Below are 20218 nucleotides of genomic sequence, written 5' to 3'. Positions count from 1 at the left end.
TTTTAGCGACTTCTTCTCTCTCCGATCTCTCTCTGTTCACATCACTAAGCTCGGCCGCTGCAATTCTTGCAGCTTGCTCAGCTGTTTCTTCTTTCGTCGCTTGCCTTGAAGCCATTTTTTGCCAATTCTATTCACTCAAAAAACTCTCTGAAAACACTGAAATTGAAACAATCACTTCAGGAATCAATCAAAATGTGCTGAAAGTTGTTGTTGATTGTGTTTTACGATGTTAGAATTGGGCGAGAGTGAGAGAAATATAAGAAAATCTAAAGTGATACCTGTGATAGTTGAATGTGCCCAACAATGACAAGTGTCATGCATGCAAGTTAGGATGGCACGTTGCTGGCGTTACACATTGGATTAAAACCATGGGCGGTGATCGGTGGGCTTATCTCTCCTGAACTTGAAATTAGTAAAAACGAAAGTTCTGCCACAAAAATTAAAGTTAATTGTTAATTATTTTCTTTTAAATTTATTGAAAATTTAAATAATTTAATTCTAAAATAAATTGAATATATTAGTTTTATTTGATTAAATTCTCGTTTATTATTTTATTTATTTTAGTATGCTCGTGTATCTTCTACGTAACCTTATCACTACAAAAGGTCAGTACTTACATATCCAAAATTAACAGCAAAATAATGGTACAAATAAAGAATCAGATAAGTTAAGAAAAGAAATATTAATTAAGATTGGAAATATATTCTAAAACGTCAGAAAAGAGGATAGCAATATTTAGAGTCGATATTAAGGATTTACTAAAAATAATAAAGAAAATGCTTAAATAAAAAAGATAGATATTCCGCTGTCAAATCTTGCCTTTGTGCTTTAGCTAAAGTGAATAAAAATTTATGTGAAAATCAATAATTAATTTTAACTATAATTTGTCTAGAATTTTAGAACTTTTATCAACTTTTCAATTAAATATTTTATCGACTTTTATCAAAATTTACTAAAATTAATTTTTAGCAAAATCACACGGATATTCTATTGCTATATATGGTTTAAATTAAAAAAACGATAGCTCTCAACTGCCTTTTTAGTTAGGTTTGGAGGTGTTTGATAAGCATTTTTATGTAAAAATGTATTTTAGAATAGTAAATTGATGTGAAATGTGTGGTTGAAAAATAAGAATTTTTTTTTATTTACGTGTAATATTATTTTAATTAAGAATACGTGGTTGAAAAGAAGAGAGAAAAAAATGCATTTTGAAAAAAATGGCTTCCAAATGGAACCTTGAAATTTTCTATAAATTTGGTGGGTCCTGATGAATTGTTAGGTTGAATTATTTAATTTAGCATGAATGGCCTATAATGACAACTAATTGGCCAAATCGAGGGACGTCATATTATATATTTCGCTACATTATACCGAAGTATAGTGTTATTCAATTTTAGGGGTGACAAAAGGGTCAAGTACTCAAGTAGTTCATCGGTTCGTCAAAGGTTAGCCTATAAATAACTCAGGCTTGTTTCGGATCGAGCTGGAGCCTGAGCCGAAGGAGGTTCATTCGATGAGCTCGCAAAAGGCTCATGGGCCTAGCCCACGAGCCTAAAGTTCACGGCTAGTGGGCTCATAAAAAATATGAACAAAAAAGTCAAAAAAATTATAAAAAAAAATTGAGCTCGTGGGCTCAGCTCGGCTCTTAAGCTCACTAGGTCGGCTCGTGCTTGAACGAACTTGAGATCGACTCGTCACTTTGACCAACCAAGCTCGTAGGTAGATGGGTCAAGCTGGCTCGACCCATTGCCACCACTATTCAATTCACTTTACAGATTGTCCTAAGGGGTCCAAAATTTATTAATGTCAATTGTTATTATTATTTTTTCCATGGGATGGGGGTGGTGGTGTTGTGGAGGGAATATAATCCTCCAAACATTTCTTTGGTAGCACGAACGAAAGGCATGATTTTTTGCGAAAATGATCAAGGAATTGTTCAACTCAAGACATCTATAACCACGACAATGGTATATTTATTGAAAGAACGTAAATAACTCCATCAAAAAACTAACTCGCTTGTAATTTTATTTTACAATCAACCCAAAGATAAAAGCCAGTTTGTTACATAAGATAGAATTTCTTAAACATGATAATCAAATTTAGGAAACAAAAACATTTGTAGCCCTAATACATGTAATATATGAGTAATCATAAAACTGGTCAACAGAGAATTAGTGCAACTATGGGTGGCTTCAAGAGATGAGATCAAACCCCTGTTCCAGTAAACTTTGGGCCAACTTTTCATTAGCGGATTCAGAGGGGTGGAATCCATCCCAGAACACATACTGCGTAGCATTTGAGCATGTCCCAACAGATCTTTCATTGCACAGAAATGATGTCTCAATCGTACCAGTCCCACAACAAGCCCTCCTTGATTCAAAAAATCCTGGACAAAAGCTCGAAATAGAACAATTTTCATAAATTGATGGCATCGAGATTTGAAAACAGCACATTTCTGTGCTTTAAAAATCATATTGAACTACCTTATTTAAAAGTTTAAAACTGTTATCAAACAAGTATATATAAATTTATCAAAATTTAATACCGTTATCAATGGGCTTTGCAATAAGCTCTAACAGAGGATTGTAAATGTCAAAGACCACAAGTTTGAGTCCAGGAAGTTTGCTCTTCAAATTTTGGGACGTGCTGTTAAGTTTGTTGTTGAATGAAACAGCATCTTGGTTCAATCTTGAAACACACTGGTTGCTTCCTGAACCAAATAGAGTAATGGCTGCTGGCAAACATCCAGTTGGTGGTAGAGTTGTAACTCCAATTCTCCTTACCCCCAGAGCATACAAATCCTGTCCAAAAAACCTCATTTATGTTGATACAAAGTTGCCCCACCGTGTAAAATTTTTATAAAATTATGTTGAAGCGTCTTATCTAAAACCTATACCTGTACGAGGGTATAGTAGGATTGCAAGAGAATATCTGAGAACTGATCTGGTGAGTAGGCTTTGTTAAGCATTGGATTGATGTAATAATTCTGGATAAAATCACTGCTTCCTGCACTTATAAGATGAATTCCTCCTAAGAATATAGCATTAGCTTTGGCCTTCCCCACCAAACTCACTACTTTGCTTTGCCACTCTGTGTAATATGATAGCTGCTGTGTTAATGTTACAGCCCTCTGCAATACAAAACCATGTTACAAAAATATGTATATATTCATAAATCTGTATATGTATACAGGTTAACATGTGCTTACATAAAGCTGGGCTGTTCTGTCATAATAACCAGATGCAGCTGAAGCAAAGTTGACACCATTAAGGATGTTTGTTCCTTTAGCTTCTTGGCTAAAATAAGCAGGTGGGTATGAAGTGAATCCTAGGAACTCAGCTGTAAATATACATGAAAATAAGGGCATGAGAGAACAAATAGACAGAAAGAAGAGAAAATTGTTAAGAAAAATTACATACCAGTGAAATCTGTGGCAAGCTTTCCATTGCAGAACCTTCCAGTAGGATTATGTGTAACAAAGTCTCTTCCATAAGGAGGGAAGTTGGCCTTTATAAGTGTTTGCAAATTATTATTATTTCCCACATCAACAACAGAGTCCCCAAAAATGCATAATGCAGGAACTAAAGGATCTCCAATAACAGACAAAACCATAGAAACAACAAGAAATACACCTAGTACACACTTTAAGAATCCCATGTTTTTTTCCTTTGCAACCAGAGAGAGACTAAAAGGAACTCCTTTTGTAAGTTTCCCGCAGTGGCAGTGGCGGAGGTGACGGTGGTGGATAATAACTGATGACTTAATGGAACAGAAGCAGGTTGGGGAGAATTTATAGAGGAATCTTGGGAATAAAGGTCAAACTGGGGTCCAAATTTTCTACTTAAGAAACATGTTTTAACATATTATGTCGCAGTTAAGTGAGGTGAATTTGTCATTATCAGTAAGCCATATGATTTCTAAACAAGAAAAGGAAGATAAGAAACTCGTTGTTCAAACGCACTTGTACAACATAATCAACAAGATTCATAAATTCACACAATCATCTTAGTCCTTATAATTCCAGAATAATTGTGAGTTTCTCAAGAAGAGCGAAAAACAAGAAATACATAGATGGGTTTATAAATCTTAAAACATGTTCGACATAATTGGAATTAGATAAGATTATACGAAAGTTACAGAATTTGTCATTTTTTCTTTAATGATACCTTAGGATGCATTGGATGTAACATCAACAAAGGGTCAATCTCTTGAAAATGCTATTAAATGGTACTGCAAGGTTTCAGAAACTGGGTTTTGTAGAATAGAAGTCAATTGGGGTTGGATTTTGTTTTATGTTTCCCAATGATACCAATGCCATTGCCCAGGGTTGCTATCTCATCCTGTCACAAATTCAATTGTAGGCAGTGTGTACATACAAAAATAAATGCTCTTGATGAGTGTAGATATAGATATGCATCAGATCATCAATAAATTGATGTGTGCTCAATAGACGAATTGTTAAACGTTATTCTACGATTTGTAAAAATCACAAAAAGAACAAGAAAAACTACGATGATGGACTAACAATTTTTCCACTCCACGAACTATAGAGTTTAAAGTGTAGATTACAAATGATTATTACAACTACAATGCGGAAATATAAACTCTCAAAGTGTAAAAACAAACCAATCGACCCAAAGCTTCTTCAACACCACCGATGGAGTGTCTTATGATGTTGAGCTCAGATTTGTGCTATACCGAATCATACACCATTGTCCACGGAATGGCAATAGATATATCAAGAAAAGATCCGTCAGAAGCCACCAAAAATTTCGCCGGAAATTTCAAATGCTCCCACTTAGTTATCTCTCCGCTCTCTCTATTGTTATGCCAAGTCCAAATTTAAGAAATGAAGAAGTCTTGTAATTATAGAGCGAAATCCATTTGAATTTAAATTTAAATATTGTACTATAGTCAAGATTGAAAGTGACAATACTAACATATGATAATTGATCACAAGATTAAACCCAACCATTGAATTTAATCTATGATCCAAATTATTTCTAAACTAGCACAGTCCACTTCAATATCTCTAAACCAATTAATTTGTAGCATGCGAATGGTACACCTCACACGAACCCTTCTGTCACATATATGAGTAGTTAATTTATAATTAACGTCTGCTAAAAGCTTGACCTGAGATTCATAAGTGATGATCATACAAAAATTGCTTCCTTTTTTCAATTGATGCTAAAATTGCCTTTCCAAAGCTACAAACTCTGCTTCAACAAAATTGACCAAACAATTCAAAAGGGTAAGTTTCGATCACCACAAAATTTTAAAATAATATTATCTAGCACTAGTGGTGTTAGAACATCAATCTTGAGTAATTACACTTTATATAATCAATTAAATATATGATGAGACATTAATTTAAGTGAACCTATCATTTCGTCCCTGTTTGGAGGATATTTTTTGGAAAGAGAAAAGTAATTTTTTGACCATTTTTTGGTTACCTGGGACCCACATAAGAGTGTGTTGGTAAAAAAGAAACGAAGGAACATTAATTTTGCTGTCCAAAAAATGTCCTCCAAACAGGTGTCATACAGTTACTATCTAAACTAATGTTTAAAAACAATAGTGTTGAATAGTATTACTCAAAATTTTATTTTCAGTACGCAATTGAGGCCTTTGTACTTTTGGCACTTTCTAATGCAAAATCCCAACAAAATGTGCTGGCGATCGGCAATTAAAAAGCACAGCCAGTCATGGCTTGACTGTAGAGGCCCGTGCACCGGTATATATAATTTTGGGCTTTGCTTGGTACAGTCCGAGGCTGCCTGGTTATGAGTGCCTGCTGCTATTTTACAAGAGCAATTTTCTGAGATTTAAAATGTTAACAAGCCTGCAACATAATTTTTTCATTCTGCAAAATGATTAAGAATTTAAGATCCAACTTCAATGAATGGATAACGTGGTTAGCTGCTGGAACAAATGCTAATAAGCATAATCACATTGCCTGAAAACCACAAGAAGACATTGGATCTCGAGAGTATTCTCGGCCTAAGCTAATTTTCGAGGCTTGGGATACAAACTGTTAAAAAGTAACGAGTGCTCGACATGCATAATCACATAGAAGTCAGAAGAAGTGGTCGAGGACTAAAAGTGACACCTTCCTTCTCTGCCTTGACAGATAATGCAGAACATACGGTCTTTCAGCAAATTAGCTTGGATAACTAATACCTAACCAGATTAAGCTAAATAACCGCTTTCATCACATTAAAAGCTGGAATGCTTCATTGGTACTTTCTACTTCATACTCGTATCCAAGACTCTTTGCACGAGCATGGAACTTATCCCTCTCAGTGTGAGCCACTTGAATACCTACTAACACATTTGCACCAGTTTCTCCCTGTAGTGACAGTGAAATCGGTCAATCAAGAAATAATAACAGCATGAATGTTGTAATTAGTATATGCATGAAAATGATACGTAACCCTGTTTGATGGAGATCAAAATCTGATTTTTAGTAAATTTTAACAGAAGTTAATGAAACATGTGATTAAAAAGTTATGGGACCCATAAAATATATGGTTAAAAATTAATTATTAACTTTGACTTAAACTACAATCCAGATTTTAATCGGTACCAAACAGGGGCTAATAATGAAGACAAGCTTGGAGATCGCAACCTGTCCCCTGTAATGGAATAAGCTTATATTCCAACGTGGGCTTAGAGCATCCAAGAATTTTATCAAAGCTCCTGGTCTCTCGGGGAAAACAAATCTGCAAAGAAGCTCGTTCTTAACATTTGATCGGCCTCCCATCTGAAAGAGATCCAAATTGAAGTCAACTCAAACTGATTACTTAACGAGTTTATGAATTGAGCCATCTATGTAGAAGACTAAGGAGATTTCCTTTTCCGTCAAGGACATAAATGACAATCTACACTATACACGTATGTTGCAACTAATCATATACAAAAATGTATCGAAGAACTTCTACATCAATACTCAAGTAGCCAATTAGTCCATATAAGAGATTTTGGCAATAGGATAAATTGAAAGGGACAAAATAAATTTCACAAGCTATCAAGATCAAATTCACAATCTACTTAGTCCAGAAATTGAGTACATTTCTAAATTATGAAATTTAAAGTGGAAAAGGAAGAATTTGTATTTGATGAATCAATGATAGTTTGGAATATAAATGCATGTCCTTTCACACAACCACTCAATCGACAATTGAATGATTTGGTTATAGGTTCTACAGTCATATGAATGCCTTTTGAAATCATATTTGCATCAATTTATTACCTTTTTTGACCCATAAAATTCCCAACGGTAATTATTTGATGGAAATTTATCATCTCGTAAGTCTATAAATAAAATAATAAGAAAATACCTCCCAAAAAATTAATCATTCAACTCTGAAACCGAAACAAGTCACTAAATATAAATGTTGTGTGTAAAACAGTGAACAGACCAAACCCAGAGATCAATCATATGCAAAAACTTCAGAGCTTTGTCTTGAAATAAAATAAGTGCGAAAATGAATGGTATTTCTATGCTGAGAAAGATCTTCATTATACCAGAGACATGTTGTGTCATAGTCCATCCTTCTCTTTCTAGAATGTCCAAATTACCAACGCGAAACTGTGTCCCAAACCAGCATGACCAACTTGTATGGCGATTTATTAATTTTTAACAGCGGAGACCTTCTCAGCAGCCCAAAAACTACAATGTCCGGCAATTTACTTAAGTAGGAATTCTGTATAACTTTGTGAACTCATGCACGTAATGCATATTCAGTTACCAACCACATTAAGTCTAAATGTGAAATTTCTATAATGAACCTCCCACCCCTTTCGGTATGTAAAAGAGAAGTGCAAATACAAATGGTTCACCCTTGCTGCAAAAAAAGGCTTAATATCCAAAAAATTGAAAATAGGAAAAACTACCATATACAAATCTAGCTGAATGAACAATATGTTTCACAATTCAAATGATCAACAAGAGCCAACGATGGATGAAGTCTTAATATCTCATTTTCAACCAAAAAAAAAAAAAAAAAGATTTAGAAAGATGGTTACCAAATGTCGCAAATGATCTTTGACCAAGTCATTATCAGTCAGATTAATGGTATGTAGACTAGCTGATTTCATCCTTTCCACCATCGCTTCGAGCTCTAGTTTTGTGCGGAGGTCAACACTGGATAAAATAAAAAAATAGACAGAAATAATTTTGCCGAGTCAGATTGTCAAGTTTCAAAGCATGTATTCTCATCCATACGATGTGTTACCTCATTCGGTAGCACGCGTTTACAAGAAAGACAAATCCAACACGAAGGTTTTCTTCATTATTCAAAATAATGCACTTAATTCAACAGGAAATAGTTATCTTGCCTGTACAGCACTAGAGCCTTTTCCTTGTCAGTATTATATCGGTATTTGAATTCTGTAATATTCATTGGTCCCACCTGCAACCAATAAGCAGCATTTACTTAAAGTCTTAAACATTAATGGGGATAATGGCGAAGTAGTCTAGAAAAGTTAAGCAACACACAAGTTCACAAAATCTCTTAAAGCTTCCAGGTTCCTCCGGCATGTAAGTCGCCAGTACAGCTTCCCGCTGTCTCCCAACATCGGCAAGCTCAGTTACCAATCTCAATCTGTCAAAGTTCATATTAGCTCCACTGGTTATTGCTACTACATTTTCATCCTTGAGGCCATAGTACTTGCAATATGCTTCAGCTCCAGCAAGGGCAAGAGCACCTGCTGGTTCCAAAATGCTCCTTTTCTCCTGAAACATGTCCTATAAGAAGGAAAATTTAGGAATTTCCTGTTAAAACTTAAAAACGTTGATAACCAAGGCCCAAAGTTAGACATCATTCATAAGCAACGTGAAGCAAATGAAATATTATAAAGGACATATTTTTATTATTATAGCACCTTTTAAAGTGTCATCAGACCAAAGCAAATCCTGTTTACATTTTTGCAGACAGCACTTAAACTAAACTGATCCAAAATGTCTAGAATTAAATCATGTATTGGTCTTCCAAGAGTAAGGAGACAGACAGTAATACAGCATAAGAAATACGTGAAGGATTCAATAAATATTCTTGTTATAATTTCGAGTGTTTAGAGGCATACTAACTACAGCCAACAAACCAATGCACTTAATATTGTGGGGTCGGCAGGGGAGCCAACAATGTGGTTGGCGTTTCATGGCAAGTCTGAAGGTAAATTTATCACAAGTATATTTACCAATAAAAATACTTTTACCTAAAAAGGAGAGGATACCGATAAATATGAAGATAAAATATATTCCACTCACGCCAAATAGAATATGCTGCTTCAAATAACTGGTATAGAGATGGGGATATTAAGAAAAAACATATTCTTGTATTTTTTGTGGAAATAAAGCTAGTTTGGGATCTGATGCGAACATTTACCTAGCAAATGTAGCCAAATAAGGGAAAAAATTATTCAAGACTGAAGACAAAACCAAGCTTTCACAGGAAAAAAGTTATTATGCTGAGTGGACAAAACTAGTAATCCCAGAACCTCAAATTCTGATATCACGACTTTATAGCTTATTGTTAATCTAAATTCTTCGGCTGATAAACTACCAAGAACAAGAAAATAAGATATAACTTTTGTATGATATCGCACACAATGCACTGAGGTAACTCCAATCATGAACAGCAAACTTAAATGACAATATGTGCCAAGACGAATCAAGAAGAGATTAAAAGATAAGAATCTTAACAACTGCAAAGGTAACTAACCTTTATTGATGCACAAATGGCATCACGGTTAACAAGAACCACTCCATCTATCAGTTCTCTGCACAGACGGAAAGTCTCTTCACCAACCTCTTTAACTGCTACACCATCGGCAAAACCACCCACTTGGTCCAACATGACTCTCCTCCCATGGTGCAAGGATAGTGCCATTGCATTAGCATCAGATGGCTCCACTCCTATAATCTTCACTTCAGGGGAGACCCTTTTCACATAGGCAGCAATTCCAGCTATAAGCCCACCACCCCCAACAGGCACGAAAATCGCATGTATTGGGCCTTTCATTTGTCGGACAATCTCCATTCCAACTGTTCCCTGCCCTATGATAACATCTGGGTGATCAAAAGGAGGAACAAATGTACGATTCTCCTCTATGGCCCGCTTTTTGGCATATGCTTGTGCTTCATCATATGAGTCACCCACAAGAACAACTGTTGCTCCTAATCGCTCAACTGATCTCCACTATAAGTATATAGCAAAAGACTTCAGAACATCTATGGAAAACCATAATGAAAATGTAAACATGTGATTCAGGAAGTAATACCTTGATTTCAGGTGTTGTGACCGGCATAGCAATCACAGCATTGCAGCCCAATCTCTGAGCTGACAGTGCAACTCCTTGTGCATGATTTCCGGCCGATGAACATATAACTCCTCTTTCCAGCTGTTTCTTCGAAAGTTTTGCCATCATATTATAAGCCCCCCGAAGCTTGAACGAGAAAACCTGCCAATCCAAAAGAATAGCATTAATAATGTCCTTTATCAACTCAATTTTCAGTTCTTCTGCACCACAGTATGGCACCATAAACTTGGAATCTTCACTTTTTCTAATCATATTTCATCAAAAAAAGAACATACAGAAAATGAGCAAGCTGACAGCTGGTTTATTTGATTTCTTTAGGGGCCTCCTAGGGAGTAGGGGTGGACAAAATGTCCAGACCAGACAAAATCAAATCAGAACCAAACCAAACCAAGTGGTTCGATTCGGTTCTATCAAAAAAATTTAATGGTTTTGGTTCTTTGAACCGAGAATCATTTGGTTTTGGTTCTTTGAACCGAGAACCATTTGGTTTTGGTTCTGGTTTAGTTCTGGTTCAAAAACCAGAGCCAAAATCAAAACCAAATTTAATATTTAATTTTATATATAATAATTAGTGGAAACCCTAATTTTATATTCGTTGGAAATAGTCCATTGATTGAATACAGTTTATTAATCAATTTTGGATCATTAGAGATAAACAACTCATTAGTTGTCTACACTCTAATTTTGTATTCAATTGAATTATTTCTCCTTCACTCATTTTCAATTTGCCTAATATCGCAGCATAGTTGTACCGTATTTCATCAAGTCAGTGGAGTGTCATTTAAGATCGAAAAATGAAATTGATTAGTTACTTCAAAAATCTCTAAACTCTTTTTTTACCTTGATTGTTTGATGATTTATTTGTGTTCTTCACAAATAGAGGAAAACTCAATACACATTCATGAAATAAACGATTAATGTTGTCTGTAGAAGTGGACTGTAAAAATTTTGATAATTCATTCTTTATTGTAGGGGCGTGCCTTTAGAACTACTGCAATTAATTTAATAAATCATTGCTATTACTTATTAAACAATTTTTTTTTATGAAAACGAAAACTGATTCGTATATTCAAATTATGAATATATTTTGTTTGTTAGCTATAACTTTTTTGATCTCGATGATTGAAATTTGAATTTCCTAAATGTTTGATATTTAAATTCTTATTTAAGTATATATTACTAATTTATATGATGCAAATCTAAAAATTTAAGAAATGAAATTAAAACCAAACCAGAACTGAACAGTTCAATTCGGTTCAGTTTCGTTTCATATTTTTGAAAAAAAAAATTGGTTCTATTATAAAAAAAATCGTTGGTTCATGGTTTGGTTCGAGTCTCTTGGAATCAGAACCATATGGAATCATGTCCACCCCTACTAGGGAGTTTTGAGGAACCGGTTACGAGTTTTTCTCAGAAGTATGGGTTTTCGGTTTTGAGTGACTTTTAGTAGCTGTTTTTGCTTGGTAATTTATTTTTGAAAATTTTTTAAAAGAATAAAATTACATATATCTCCATTAGTGAATTTTTATTTTATAATTTCACATGTGAAAATTTTTAACTAAAAAGTGATATTTTACTTATAAATTTTTTTTAGATATAAGTTCATTTTTAAATTAAAAGCGTAAAATATTTTCTAATAATTAAGTATATGTTTAAGTCCCATTTTATTGTAAAAATGCATTTTCGAGCAGTAGATTCACGAAAAATGTGTGGTTGAAAAGAAAAATGTATTTTAAAAATAATGAAGATCAAGCTAAGGCTAAATTTTTAAGTTATAAGTAATTTTTTACTTATGAGTGAATTTTACTGGTATAAGTTAATTTTTTTAATTTTGTACTTTTAAATAATTTTTTTACACATACTTAAATTTTTGGATATTTCTTCTTGCACAGGGTCCTGTGCACAGGCTGTGCACAGGGTGTGAGAGGGGGGTGGACCCCACAAACATGTGGGGTCCACCCCCCCTCTCACACCCTGTGCACAGCCTGTGCACAGGACCCTGTGCAAATAGCACGTTCCTAAATTTTTACTTATAAATAACTTTTTATAGTTTAATAAATGAGTCTGTATTTTTATTTTATATGTAATTTTTACACAAAAGCGAATTTTTTATCTAATATAACAAGTAGTTATTTTAATGTATTTTATTTGCTTATGAACAAATTTTTTAGTTAATGTACTTCATTTACACATGTTGGTTTTGAACAAAATATATGGGATGAAAACAAATATTTTATATGGAATAAAACTGGAAAGAATTTGAGACAGGCCAAAACTATACTACGCCAATTTTGGGTTGAAAAATACAGACAAAATTATAGTAAACCGACGCTGGACCCTAATTCCAAAAAACTGACAACGATGTCACCCTAATAGTTCAAACGTAAAATTTAAAAAAAAAAAAAAAAAAAAAAAAGGGCCCCAATAAACATAATTGAACTCCGAAGTAGTTAGAAGATTTCTACACTTCTCCAAAATCGGTAAATTTACAAATTTGAAGAATCATACTCGCCCGTTTGGCTCCCATTTTTACAAATTAAAACAGGTTGAATAGAAATTTTTTTAAGAATAAGTGATTAAAAAGAAGAAAAAGTTTAATATTATTTTATGAAAGATGAATGATTGAAAAAAAGTGAAATTTAAATTAATGAGTGCCAAAACGGGGGAAAGCTTGTACCCAAAAAATCTTTTTACTAGCAATTTGTATCTTCGAAAACCATGTCAATTGTATAAATAGACAGAAAATGAGAAACAGAAAAGGTGCATACAGGCTGAAGATCCTCTCTTTTGAGCCACACATTGACCCCCAACCTTTCCGATAGCTTGTTTGCCAACTGCAATGGCGACTCATGCGCCACGTCATACACCTTCGAGGCCAATATATTCGTCAAGTACTCCATGGCATTCAAAGTACCGTTACAAACCCCACCGATATCTAGATCATTCGGTATCAAATAACCGCTTTCGCATTGGAGAGAGCACGGAGACACTCTCGACAATGGCACCGCTGAAGGAGCCCTTGGTGGTTCCCTTTCCACGGTCGGTAATATTTCCGCCGCTTGTTTCGCCAGTGCAGCATTAAATAACAGCTTTACCGGACGATCTTTAGCGGCGACTGAGGACGTTTTCACTGTGTCATTGGAGGTGAATTTGGAGCGAAGGAGAGGCACTTGTGCAGGGACAAAACGCAGTGTTTCCATTTTAACGGAAAGAAAGCAGTAGGGAGGACGAAAATGCAGGATAGCTCGCCAGTATTTATATATGAAAATTGGAGGGTTTTTTTGGGAGAGTATAGAGGTACAGGTTGGTGATGAAAGTCAGTGACAAGTGGGAATTTTTTATTTTTATTTTTTTTTTAAGCTGAAAGCCGCCATCCTTCAATTATTGGAAACAGAGATCCAAACGCGGGTCTAAAAAGCTTTAAAAAAAAAATTATTGAAAACGTTTTATAATTATTTTTTTCTTTTGCATTAGAAATGTTTGCATATTTTAAACCTGTAGTGTAGTCCCTGTTTGGCTTGGAAAATTTTTCAACTATCCTGAAAAGTCATGATATTTCACCGGCCAAGATGACCACTTGTCAAAAAAAGTAAATTACATAAACGATACTTGTTGCGCCACCTTAGTTGTGAGGACCCGCTTAGGGTAGATTAGGGTCGGGTCGATCCTTAACTTTTCAAGTAGTGTGGTTGCAAATTTTTCAACGTTTTGTATTTTCAATAATTATGAATCTAGATCTCCTTGTCATCGAAACTATCATCGTAAGCATTAAAATAGCACACGACTTTTAATTGAATTGAATTTGAAGAAAATTGATATGTGGTTTGACAATTTTACTTTCGTTTCAAGTCACATGAAAACTAGTTTTTTACTGTTTACAGTGATTGCTTTAGTCAGTAGTGATTGACAATATTGATCACAATCAAATAATGTGCTAGCTACAACACATATTTTGCTATTCATATTTAGTGAGGATCATCATTATATTACAATATGTAAGATTTGGAAGTAGTTACATAATTTCTTTAGTTAACTGTTGTTATATTACTGGAAGATTCGATATAAATAGAACATCTAGTTACTATAATATATTACTTTAGTTTGATTCGTCTCATGTTCTCAATAAATTCAAATTCATAGTCCTTTCAATCCCGTATTTGTTGTTATTTTAAAAATTTTGCAATAGAGATTTCAGATCTCTCAAAAATGTGCGTTGCAATTCCAAACCTTTAAATCCTAACAACGCGTCCTAAACATGTCAATAAATGTGTGGTATACTAACCTTTGGACGATTTTTGTCCAAAGGCACATTAGTTGATTAGAATTCAAGACCCTGGCCTAAATTTAAACAAAATAAAACTTTGTTTCTTAAATTTTTTATTTTAACTAGTAGAAATCTAAAATGAAAAATAAATAAAATGTTTCTTTCGTGATTCTTATTATTATTTTTTTGTATGGTGATATTAAATATAGAATTTTCTTACAACACTAGTCTTTGACACGTACGTTGCATGAGTTTTGTATTTATTATATTTTTATTAGCATCAAAATTGTAGATTTTTAAAATTGGTTGAAGATTCGAAGTATTTGGTAAAGTCTAATCGTTTGGTTAATTACATTAACGCATGATGCATGAAATTACATAATCTATCAAATATAATTTTTATAAAGTAATATGATTTTTTTTTTTTTTTGGAAAGTGAAATATAATAGTACCAAAAAATATAAAATAATTAAATTCTTATTAAATTTAAAAAATAAAATGTCATGGAGGCTCAACATGGAGGCTTTCATGTTAATTATGCAGGCCTCATGGCCTCCAGAATTTTAGAAGCTCAAGCATGAGCCGAGCCTCTGTAATTACAGAGGTTCAAGCGCACATGAGCCTCCGTCAACTTAATTTTTTTAATATTCTTAAAATAAAAATACATAAAATAATGGAGGTTTACTTTTTCTCCATTTTTACACGCTACAACCATGCTTCTCTATTTCTCCATACTATCTCTTTCACCATTTTCTCAAGCTATCAACCATGTATCTTTATAAAGTGTATTTTTAAGCACATAAATAAGTTTAAATAAAAACATTATATATATACATAAAATGTATATAATAATCATTTGGATGACCAAAAAATAAAATCAATCAAAATGTTTACGAACCGTTTAAATAATAATTTATTGAGGGAGTTAATTCAAGAGTAAAAGTGTAAATTCCATAAATATATTATTAAAAATATGTTTGAAGAAAAATAAATTTTAAAAAACGAAGACCAAACATGTTAGCAAATGAATATATTTATTTTTCGAAAAATGAGTTTTTATTACCATTTCATTTTTATCGTGAAATGATTCTAATTTTAATATGTTAGATTGTGCTTCAAAATTACATAATCAATCAAATATAATTTTTGAAATTAATTTTTATAAAGTAATATGTTTTTATAAATTTTTTTTTTTTTTAGTAAAGTAATGTTATGGAGGTTCAAGCATGAGCCTCCGTTTAACGGAGGCATTATGTCTATAATGCCTCCATTTTTATATAGTAGTGATATAACAAAAGTTTCCCATTTTCATTTTATAAGCAGTCCAAGTTTTCAAGTTTTTGATCCAAGTTCGATCTCTATCAAATTCACTTGTCATTTTCCGAAATGAAATTGATGGTGGATCAATTTGGGCGGAACCGATCCGATGTCTATCCAAATTGACAGATTCTATCGGGCTTTAATCGGATCTATTGCATAGCATTCCTATAAACTAGTCTAATCAAAATTAGACAATTCGGACCGAGTTCAAAACACTGATATTGAGGATACAAATTCAAGAATGAAAAGTAACTTTTATTTTTAGTTTAAGGATTATTCTCCATCCCCAACTCAAGGTAAAAAAGACAGAAGAAAATAAGAAGAATATATCATTCTCTATCTATTAAAATTTGAAAGTAATATGATTGACAAATTTAGTATGTTAAATTGTATAAAATAAATATAAATGTGAAATAATAAATATTTAAACAAGGACTATCCTCATATTACCCTAGCCCCATTTTGATATTCATAGATAGTAGTGAACATAAATAGTTTAGTCTTGTCAATTAGATTTCATATTAAATAATAGTATCTAACACTACTTATGTTAAAGCACCCAAATTTAGATGTCGTGTAAGTGATATGACATCTTAAATGAGATTTATTTTATTAATTTTTAAGATGATCTATCAATTAATGATACATTACATCATCTAGACTAATACTTAACATCAATAATGCTAAATATTATTACTCTTTCATATTAGGCAATCCAAATTGGGAAAAGTCAAATTACAAAAAGGGTATTGATTGCCCACTTATCTAGTGTTTGTTTGGTATGAATTTTAATAATTGATTTTTTGATCGTTAGAGATAAAGGGAGTCATATTCGTAAGTGAAGAATTCAAAATGACGATTGAAATAGTGAAATAATCATAAAAAAAATTGATTTTAATTTTTTTAAAATATGTACCAAACAAGCACCTAAGTATAGCAATAGATAAGGATCCTCTTAGGATAAAAAGGGTTAGGGTCATTAACTTTTCATGTAAAATGGTCGTGGGTCTTCAACTAAAAGTGAATTTTTAGATTTTAATCTATTTTAAATTTGTGAAACTCGATTCACATGTCATAGAAATTGTCAATTTGGACATCAAAATCACACTAGACTTCAAATGCTATGTGGTTCAAAATTTTTGCCCCCTAATTTCAAGTCTACTTGTTTTTCTATGTTCACGTTGATGATTTTGATCATATATGGATCAATAGTGATAAACTTGAATATATTAATGACCCAGAACGTAACTTTTAAATATTGTGGGCCATAACCTCAACAAGTAAAAAAAAGTTCAGTATTTAGTTTACACTAGTGATTACAATCAAATAAGACGTAACTACCAATACATATTTTGCTATTCATAATTAATGGAAAGATTTGAGATATATTACATAATTTCTTTTATTTAACCACTTAATTATATTTAATATTATATCACTAGAAAATTCGTTATAAATAGATCATATAGCAACTATAATAGAAGATTTTAGCTTGGTCCGTCTGGATTATCAATATATTGAAAGCTCGTAGTCCTTTAAATCCTTTTTTGTTTTTATTTTAGGGAAATTTGTTGTAGACATTTCAAACAGCTTAAAAATATGTAGCACGATTCCACACTTTAAATCTTAATAGCTGAGTCTCAAAACGTTAAATAGATATTCCACAAAAGGACCTTTAGACTGTTTTGATTCAAAAAACACGATAGTTGACCAAAAACAATGAATGCCAATAATGTCTCTTTAACATTTTCTTTTTCTACTTTTAAAACACGAATTATTTCTCAAGTATTTTATCTTGTACACCTACAAAGGGAATACCAACGTTTCTTCATCTCTCTCTGGTAAAATAAGTTGCCAGAAAAAATCAAATCTAGCTACACCATAATGCCATTGGTTTCCTTTGTTAATGTGCGGCAAAACTTAACGAAGGAGGAAGTCGGAAAGGAAACTTTTGGAAACCGACGGAGAGTCTTTCTTTACCCTTTTGATTTAAGTTGAACCAATTAATATTAAAAAAAAAAAAAATTGCTTACTATTTTTTGATTGCTCATGATTTTTTTCAGAAAAAGACTATTATTATAAGGTCAAGATCTAGAAATATTCGAATCGGCCTACCGACAATAACCTGTCGGAGGACTGGACTCCGGTCAACAAGTGTGTGCGCCATTTCAAGACTTGGAGCCCAATCTTTAGTCTTTAGTCAAATACTAATCGAATTGACTGACTTGGCCATGCATTCTTTTAACTCGGACGAATTATTTTTGGAATTTTGTTATTTGTATTCGGACGTTGACAAGCTCATCACAAGAAGGAGCCCAGGCCAAATAAAAAAAATGCACGATCCCCCTGTTGTGAGGGGCATGTCAACGCCTGGATACATATTGCATGACATTTATTTTGTACCGTACTTGTTTATTTCCTTGGTGAAACTTTTATTTGATTGCTATTCTATCATTCTTATCCAAAGCTGTTCCTATTCGTATATTAAAAGCATCGTATAATCGTATCTTACTATTTATTAAAAGTAATAATATTAAAAATATCGTATGCATAATTCAATAAAACTAGATATAATTAATAATTGAATGACTGTTTTAGTACGTCTTCTAAAACTATTTTACAAGAACTAAAAGTAATAATATTAACAAATATAGTATGCATAATTCAGTGAAAATTATATATATTTAAAATTGAACAACGTATTTTCTAGAAGTATTATACAAGAATAAAAGTCTATATATTTAGCTGCCGGGCCGCCAAATAAAGAATAATACAAATATTTTTTCAATTACCATTTAATATACTTATTAATTAAAGTCGGAGATGTAAGCACAATTACTGAATAATTAATTGTTGTTAATGCAATTCGAAATCTCATGCGTAGTTGAATTCAATTCTTCTATGATATCATTTTGAGAATTTGATTTTATTTGAACTCACATTTGGGTTTGATATTGGACAACTTACATTGAATTTACAAGTTCGGACGTTGTGCAGTAGATTGTTTGAAGCTTATGTTAAGATTTGTATTCACCTATTAGGATCAAGGTTCTAAAATACGTAATACGGGGCAATGTATTTCGGCCGAGTATCAAACATTACAAGAATATACATGTCTGCGAAGCATGTGCGTAATTATGCATTTTTTTCAATATTATTTTAAATATTTTAAACTAATAGGTAAATAATATAATATTATTGTAAATATAATAGTATTTATGAATGACTTTTATATTCATGCGACCATAGTCATTATAACCGTTGTATCCACTGTAATTCTAATTCTTCCATATAAATATTGAGCTTTGATTCTTAATAAAATACACAAGCTTATTGGCTTCTCTTTATTTTATTTTATTTTCTTTTCTTTTCTCTCTAATTTATAATATATCATCAGCACGAAATTCTAACAAATTAAGTTAATAAAATTATTCTTGTTTTTTCAATAAAAGCACAAAGTAATTGTTTTTAATTTTCTTTCAAAACTAATTTCCGGATTGAAAACTTACTATATAAAATCGATTGAACAAGCTTTCTCTGTCCAATGCTTTTTTCATACTTTTTTGTGCTGAATGTTTTTCTTTTTAGAGTTGATAGTCTTTTGTCTCCTTTTAAGGTTTATTCTTTCACCATTCTATTTTCTTGGTGTCATGGTCTAATTCAATTTGTATATTTGGTGATTTATTAATTTTGTCAAAAAGTGGTAGAGAAAGCAAAAAGCACTTGGAAAAAGCATGCGTTTAAGCGCGCATATAGATCTAGCACGAAAAATCGGTGTAACCCTCAGCACAAGAAGGAAGACCGATACATATGCATATTTTAAAATTAAATTCTCTTCATCAATTATAGTATAATAATTTCAAAAATGGTAATTATATACGTTTTATGCTCATGTTGTTTGCTCTATTTTTATTTATGTTTGTGAAATAAGGTAATTGGTACAAAATGTCCCTACCTTTCAAGTTCATTGTGAAAAACTTCCCTATCTTTCTTTTTTGGCTTTTTCGTCCTTACCTTCCACATTTCTTGGCGCTGAATGTCCTCTTTCACCATTTTTTTAATGTAAAATGACCAAAATACCTTTTCATTTAAATAAAAAAAAGAAAAATAAATAAATTATAATCTTACTCTTAAATGTTTTAAAAAGTGCAAATGAGTTTAAATAATTATTAAAAGGCCTAATAGCCCAAAACGTTCATGGGTTTGGCCTATAGTGTGAGAAAGGGTTAACAGCACAAAACGTCCCTACGTTTGACACTTATTGCAGAAAACGTTCCTACGTTTTTTTTTTTTTGCATTTTCATCCTT

At 32.5% G+C, this 20218-nt stretch overlaps 2 protein-coding genes across 3 annotated transcripts; both read right to left on the bottom strand.

Moving 5' to 3' along the window:
- Nucleotides 1-2002: 2002 nt before the first annotated feature.
- Nucleotides 2003-4716, bottom strand: LOC111383303 (GDSL esterase/lipase At5g03810-like). Of its 2 annotated transcripts, XM_023007387.1 has the most exons (7): nt 4627-4716; nt 4167-4340; nt 3420-3507; nt 3209-3339; nt 2897-3130; nt 2546-2801; nt 2003-2386 (listed from the first exon to the last, which is right to left on the bottom strand). In XM_023007387.1, exons 2-7 carry the CDS (start codon nt 4188-4190, stop codon nt 2193-2195), a joined length of 927 nt encoding a protein of 308 aa, XP_022863155.1. In that variant the 5' UTR covers nt 4191-4340; nt 4627-4716; the 3' UTR covers nt 2003-2192. The 2 variants fall into 2 exon arrangements, with proteins under 2 accessions (XP_022863155.1, XP_022863154.1); XM_023007386.1 differs by having other exon boundaries at nt 3420-4340.
- A 1181-nt stretch (nt 4717-5897) lies between these two features.
- LOC111383301 (threonine dehydratase biosynthetic, chloroplastic) lies at nt 5898-13560 on the bottom strand. The gene is made up of 8 exons (XM_023007383.1): nt 13095-13560; nt 10288-10467; nt 9729-10205; nt 8504-8752; nt 8344-8417; nt 8032-8149; nt 6632-6766; nt 5898-6352 (listed from the first exon to the last, which is right to left on the bottom strand). The coding sequence occupies exons 1-8, from the start codon at nt 13524-13526 to the stop codon at nt 6215-6217; spliced, it is 1803 nt and encodes a 600-aa protein (XP_022863151.1). The 5' UTR covers nt 13527-13560; the 3' UTR covers nt 5898-6214.
- Nucleotides 13561-20218: the final 6658 nt, after the last annotated feature.

Source organism: Olea europaea, unplaced genomic scaffold, assembly GCF_002742605.1.
Source record: "Olea europaea var. sylvestris unplaced genomic scaffold, O_europaea_v1 scaffold2655, whole genome shotgun sequence".
Taxonomy (NCBI): Eukaryota; Viridiplantae; Streptophyta; class Magnoliopsida; order Lamiales; family Oleaceae; genus Olea; species Olea europaea.
The sequence above is the reverse complement of the archived record's forward strand: the minus strand, read 5'-3'. Positions and strand labels throughout refer to the sequence as shown.

Excerpts from the sequence above, each read along its gene's own strand:
- LOC111383301 (XM_023007383.1), bottom strand. The coding sequence starts at position 13,526 with ATGGAAACACTGCGTTTTGTCCCTGCACAAGTGCCTCTCCTTCGCTCC. Across the intron at positions 10,206-10,287 it reads TCACAACACCTGAAATCAAG|TGGAGATCAGTTGAGCGATT; the intron begins GTATTACTTCCT and ends ATATACTTATAG. Across the intron at positions 6,353-6,631 it reads TATTCCATTACAGGGGACAG|GGAGAAACTGGTGCAAATGT; the intron begins GTTGCGATCTCC and ends CTGTCACTACAG.
- LOC111383303 (XM_023007386.1), bottom strand. The coding sequence starts at position 3,657 with ATGGGATTCTTAAAGTGTGTACTAGGTGTATTTCTTGTTGTTTCTATG. Across the intron at positions 3,340-3,419 it reads GCTTGCCACAGATTTCACTG|CTGAGTTCCTAGGATTCACT; the intron begins GTATGTAATTTT and ends GTATATTTACAG. Across the intron at positions 2,387-2,545 it reads TGCAAAGCCCATTGATAACG|GATTTTTTGAATCAAGGAGG; the intron begins GTATTAAATTTT and ends GCTTTTGTCCAG.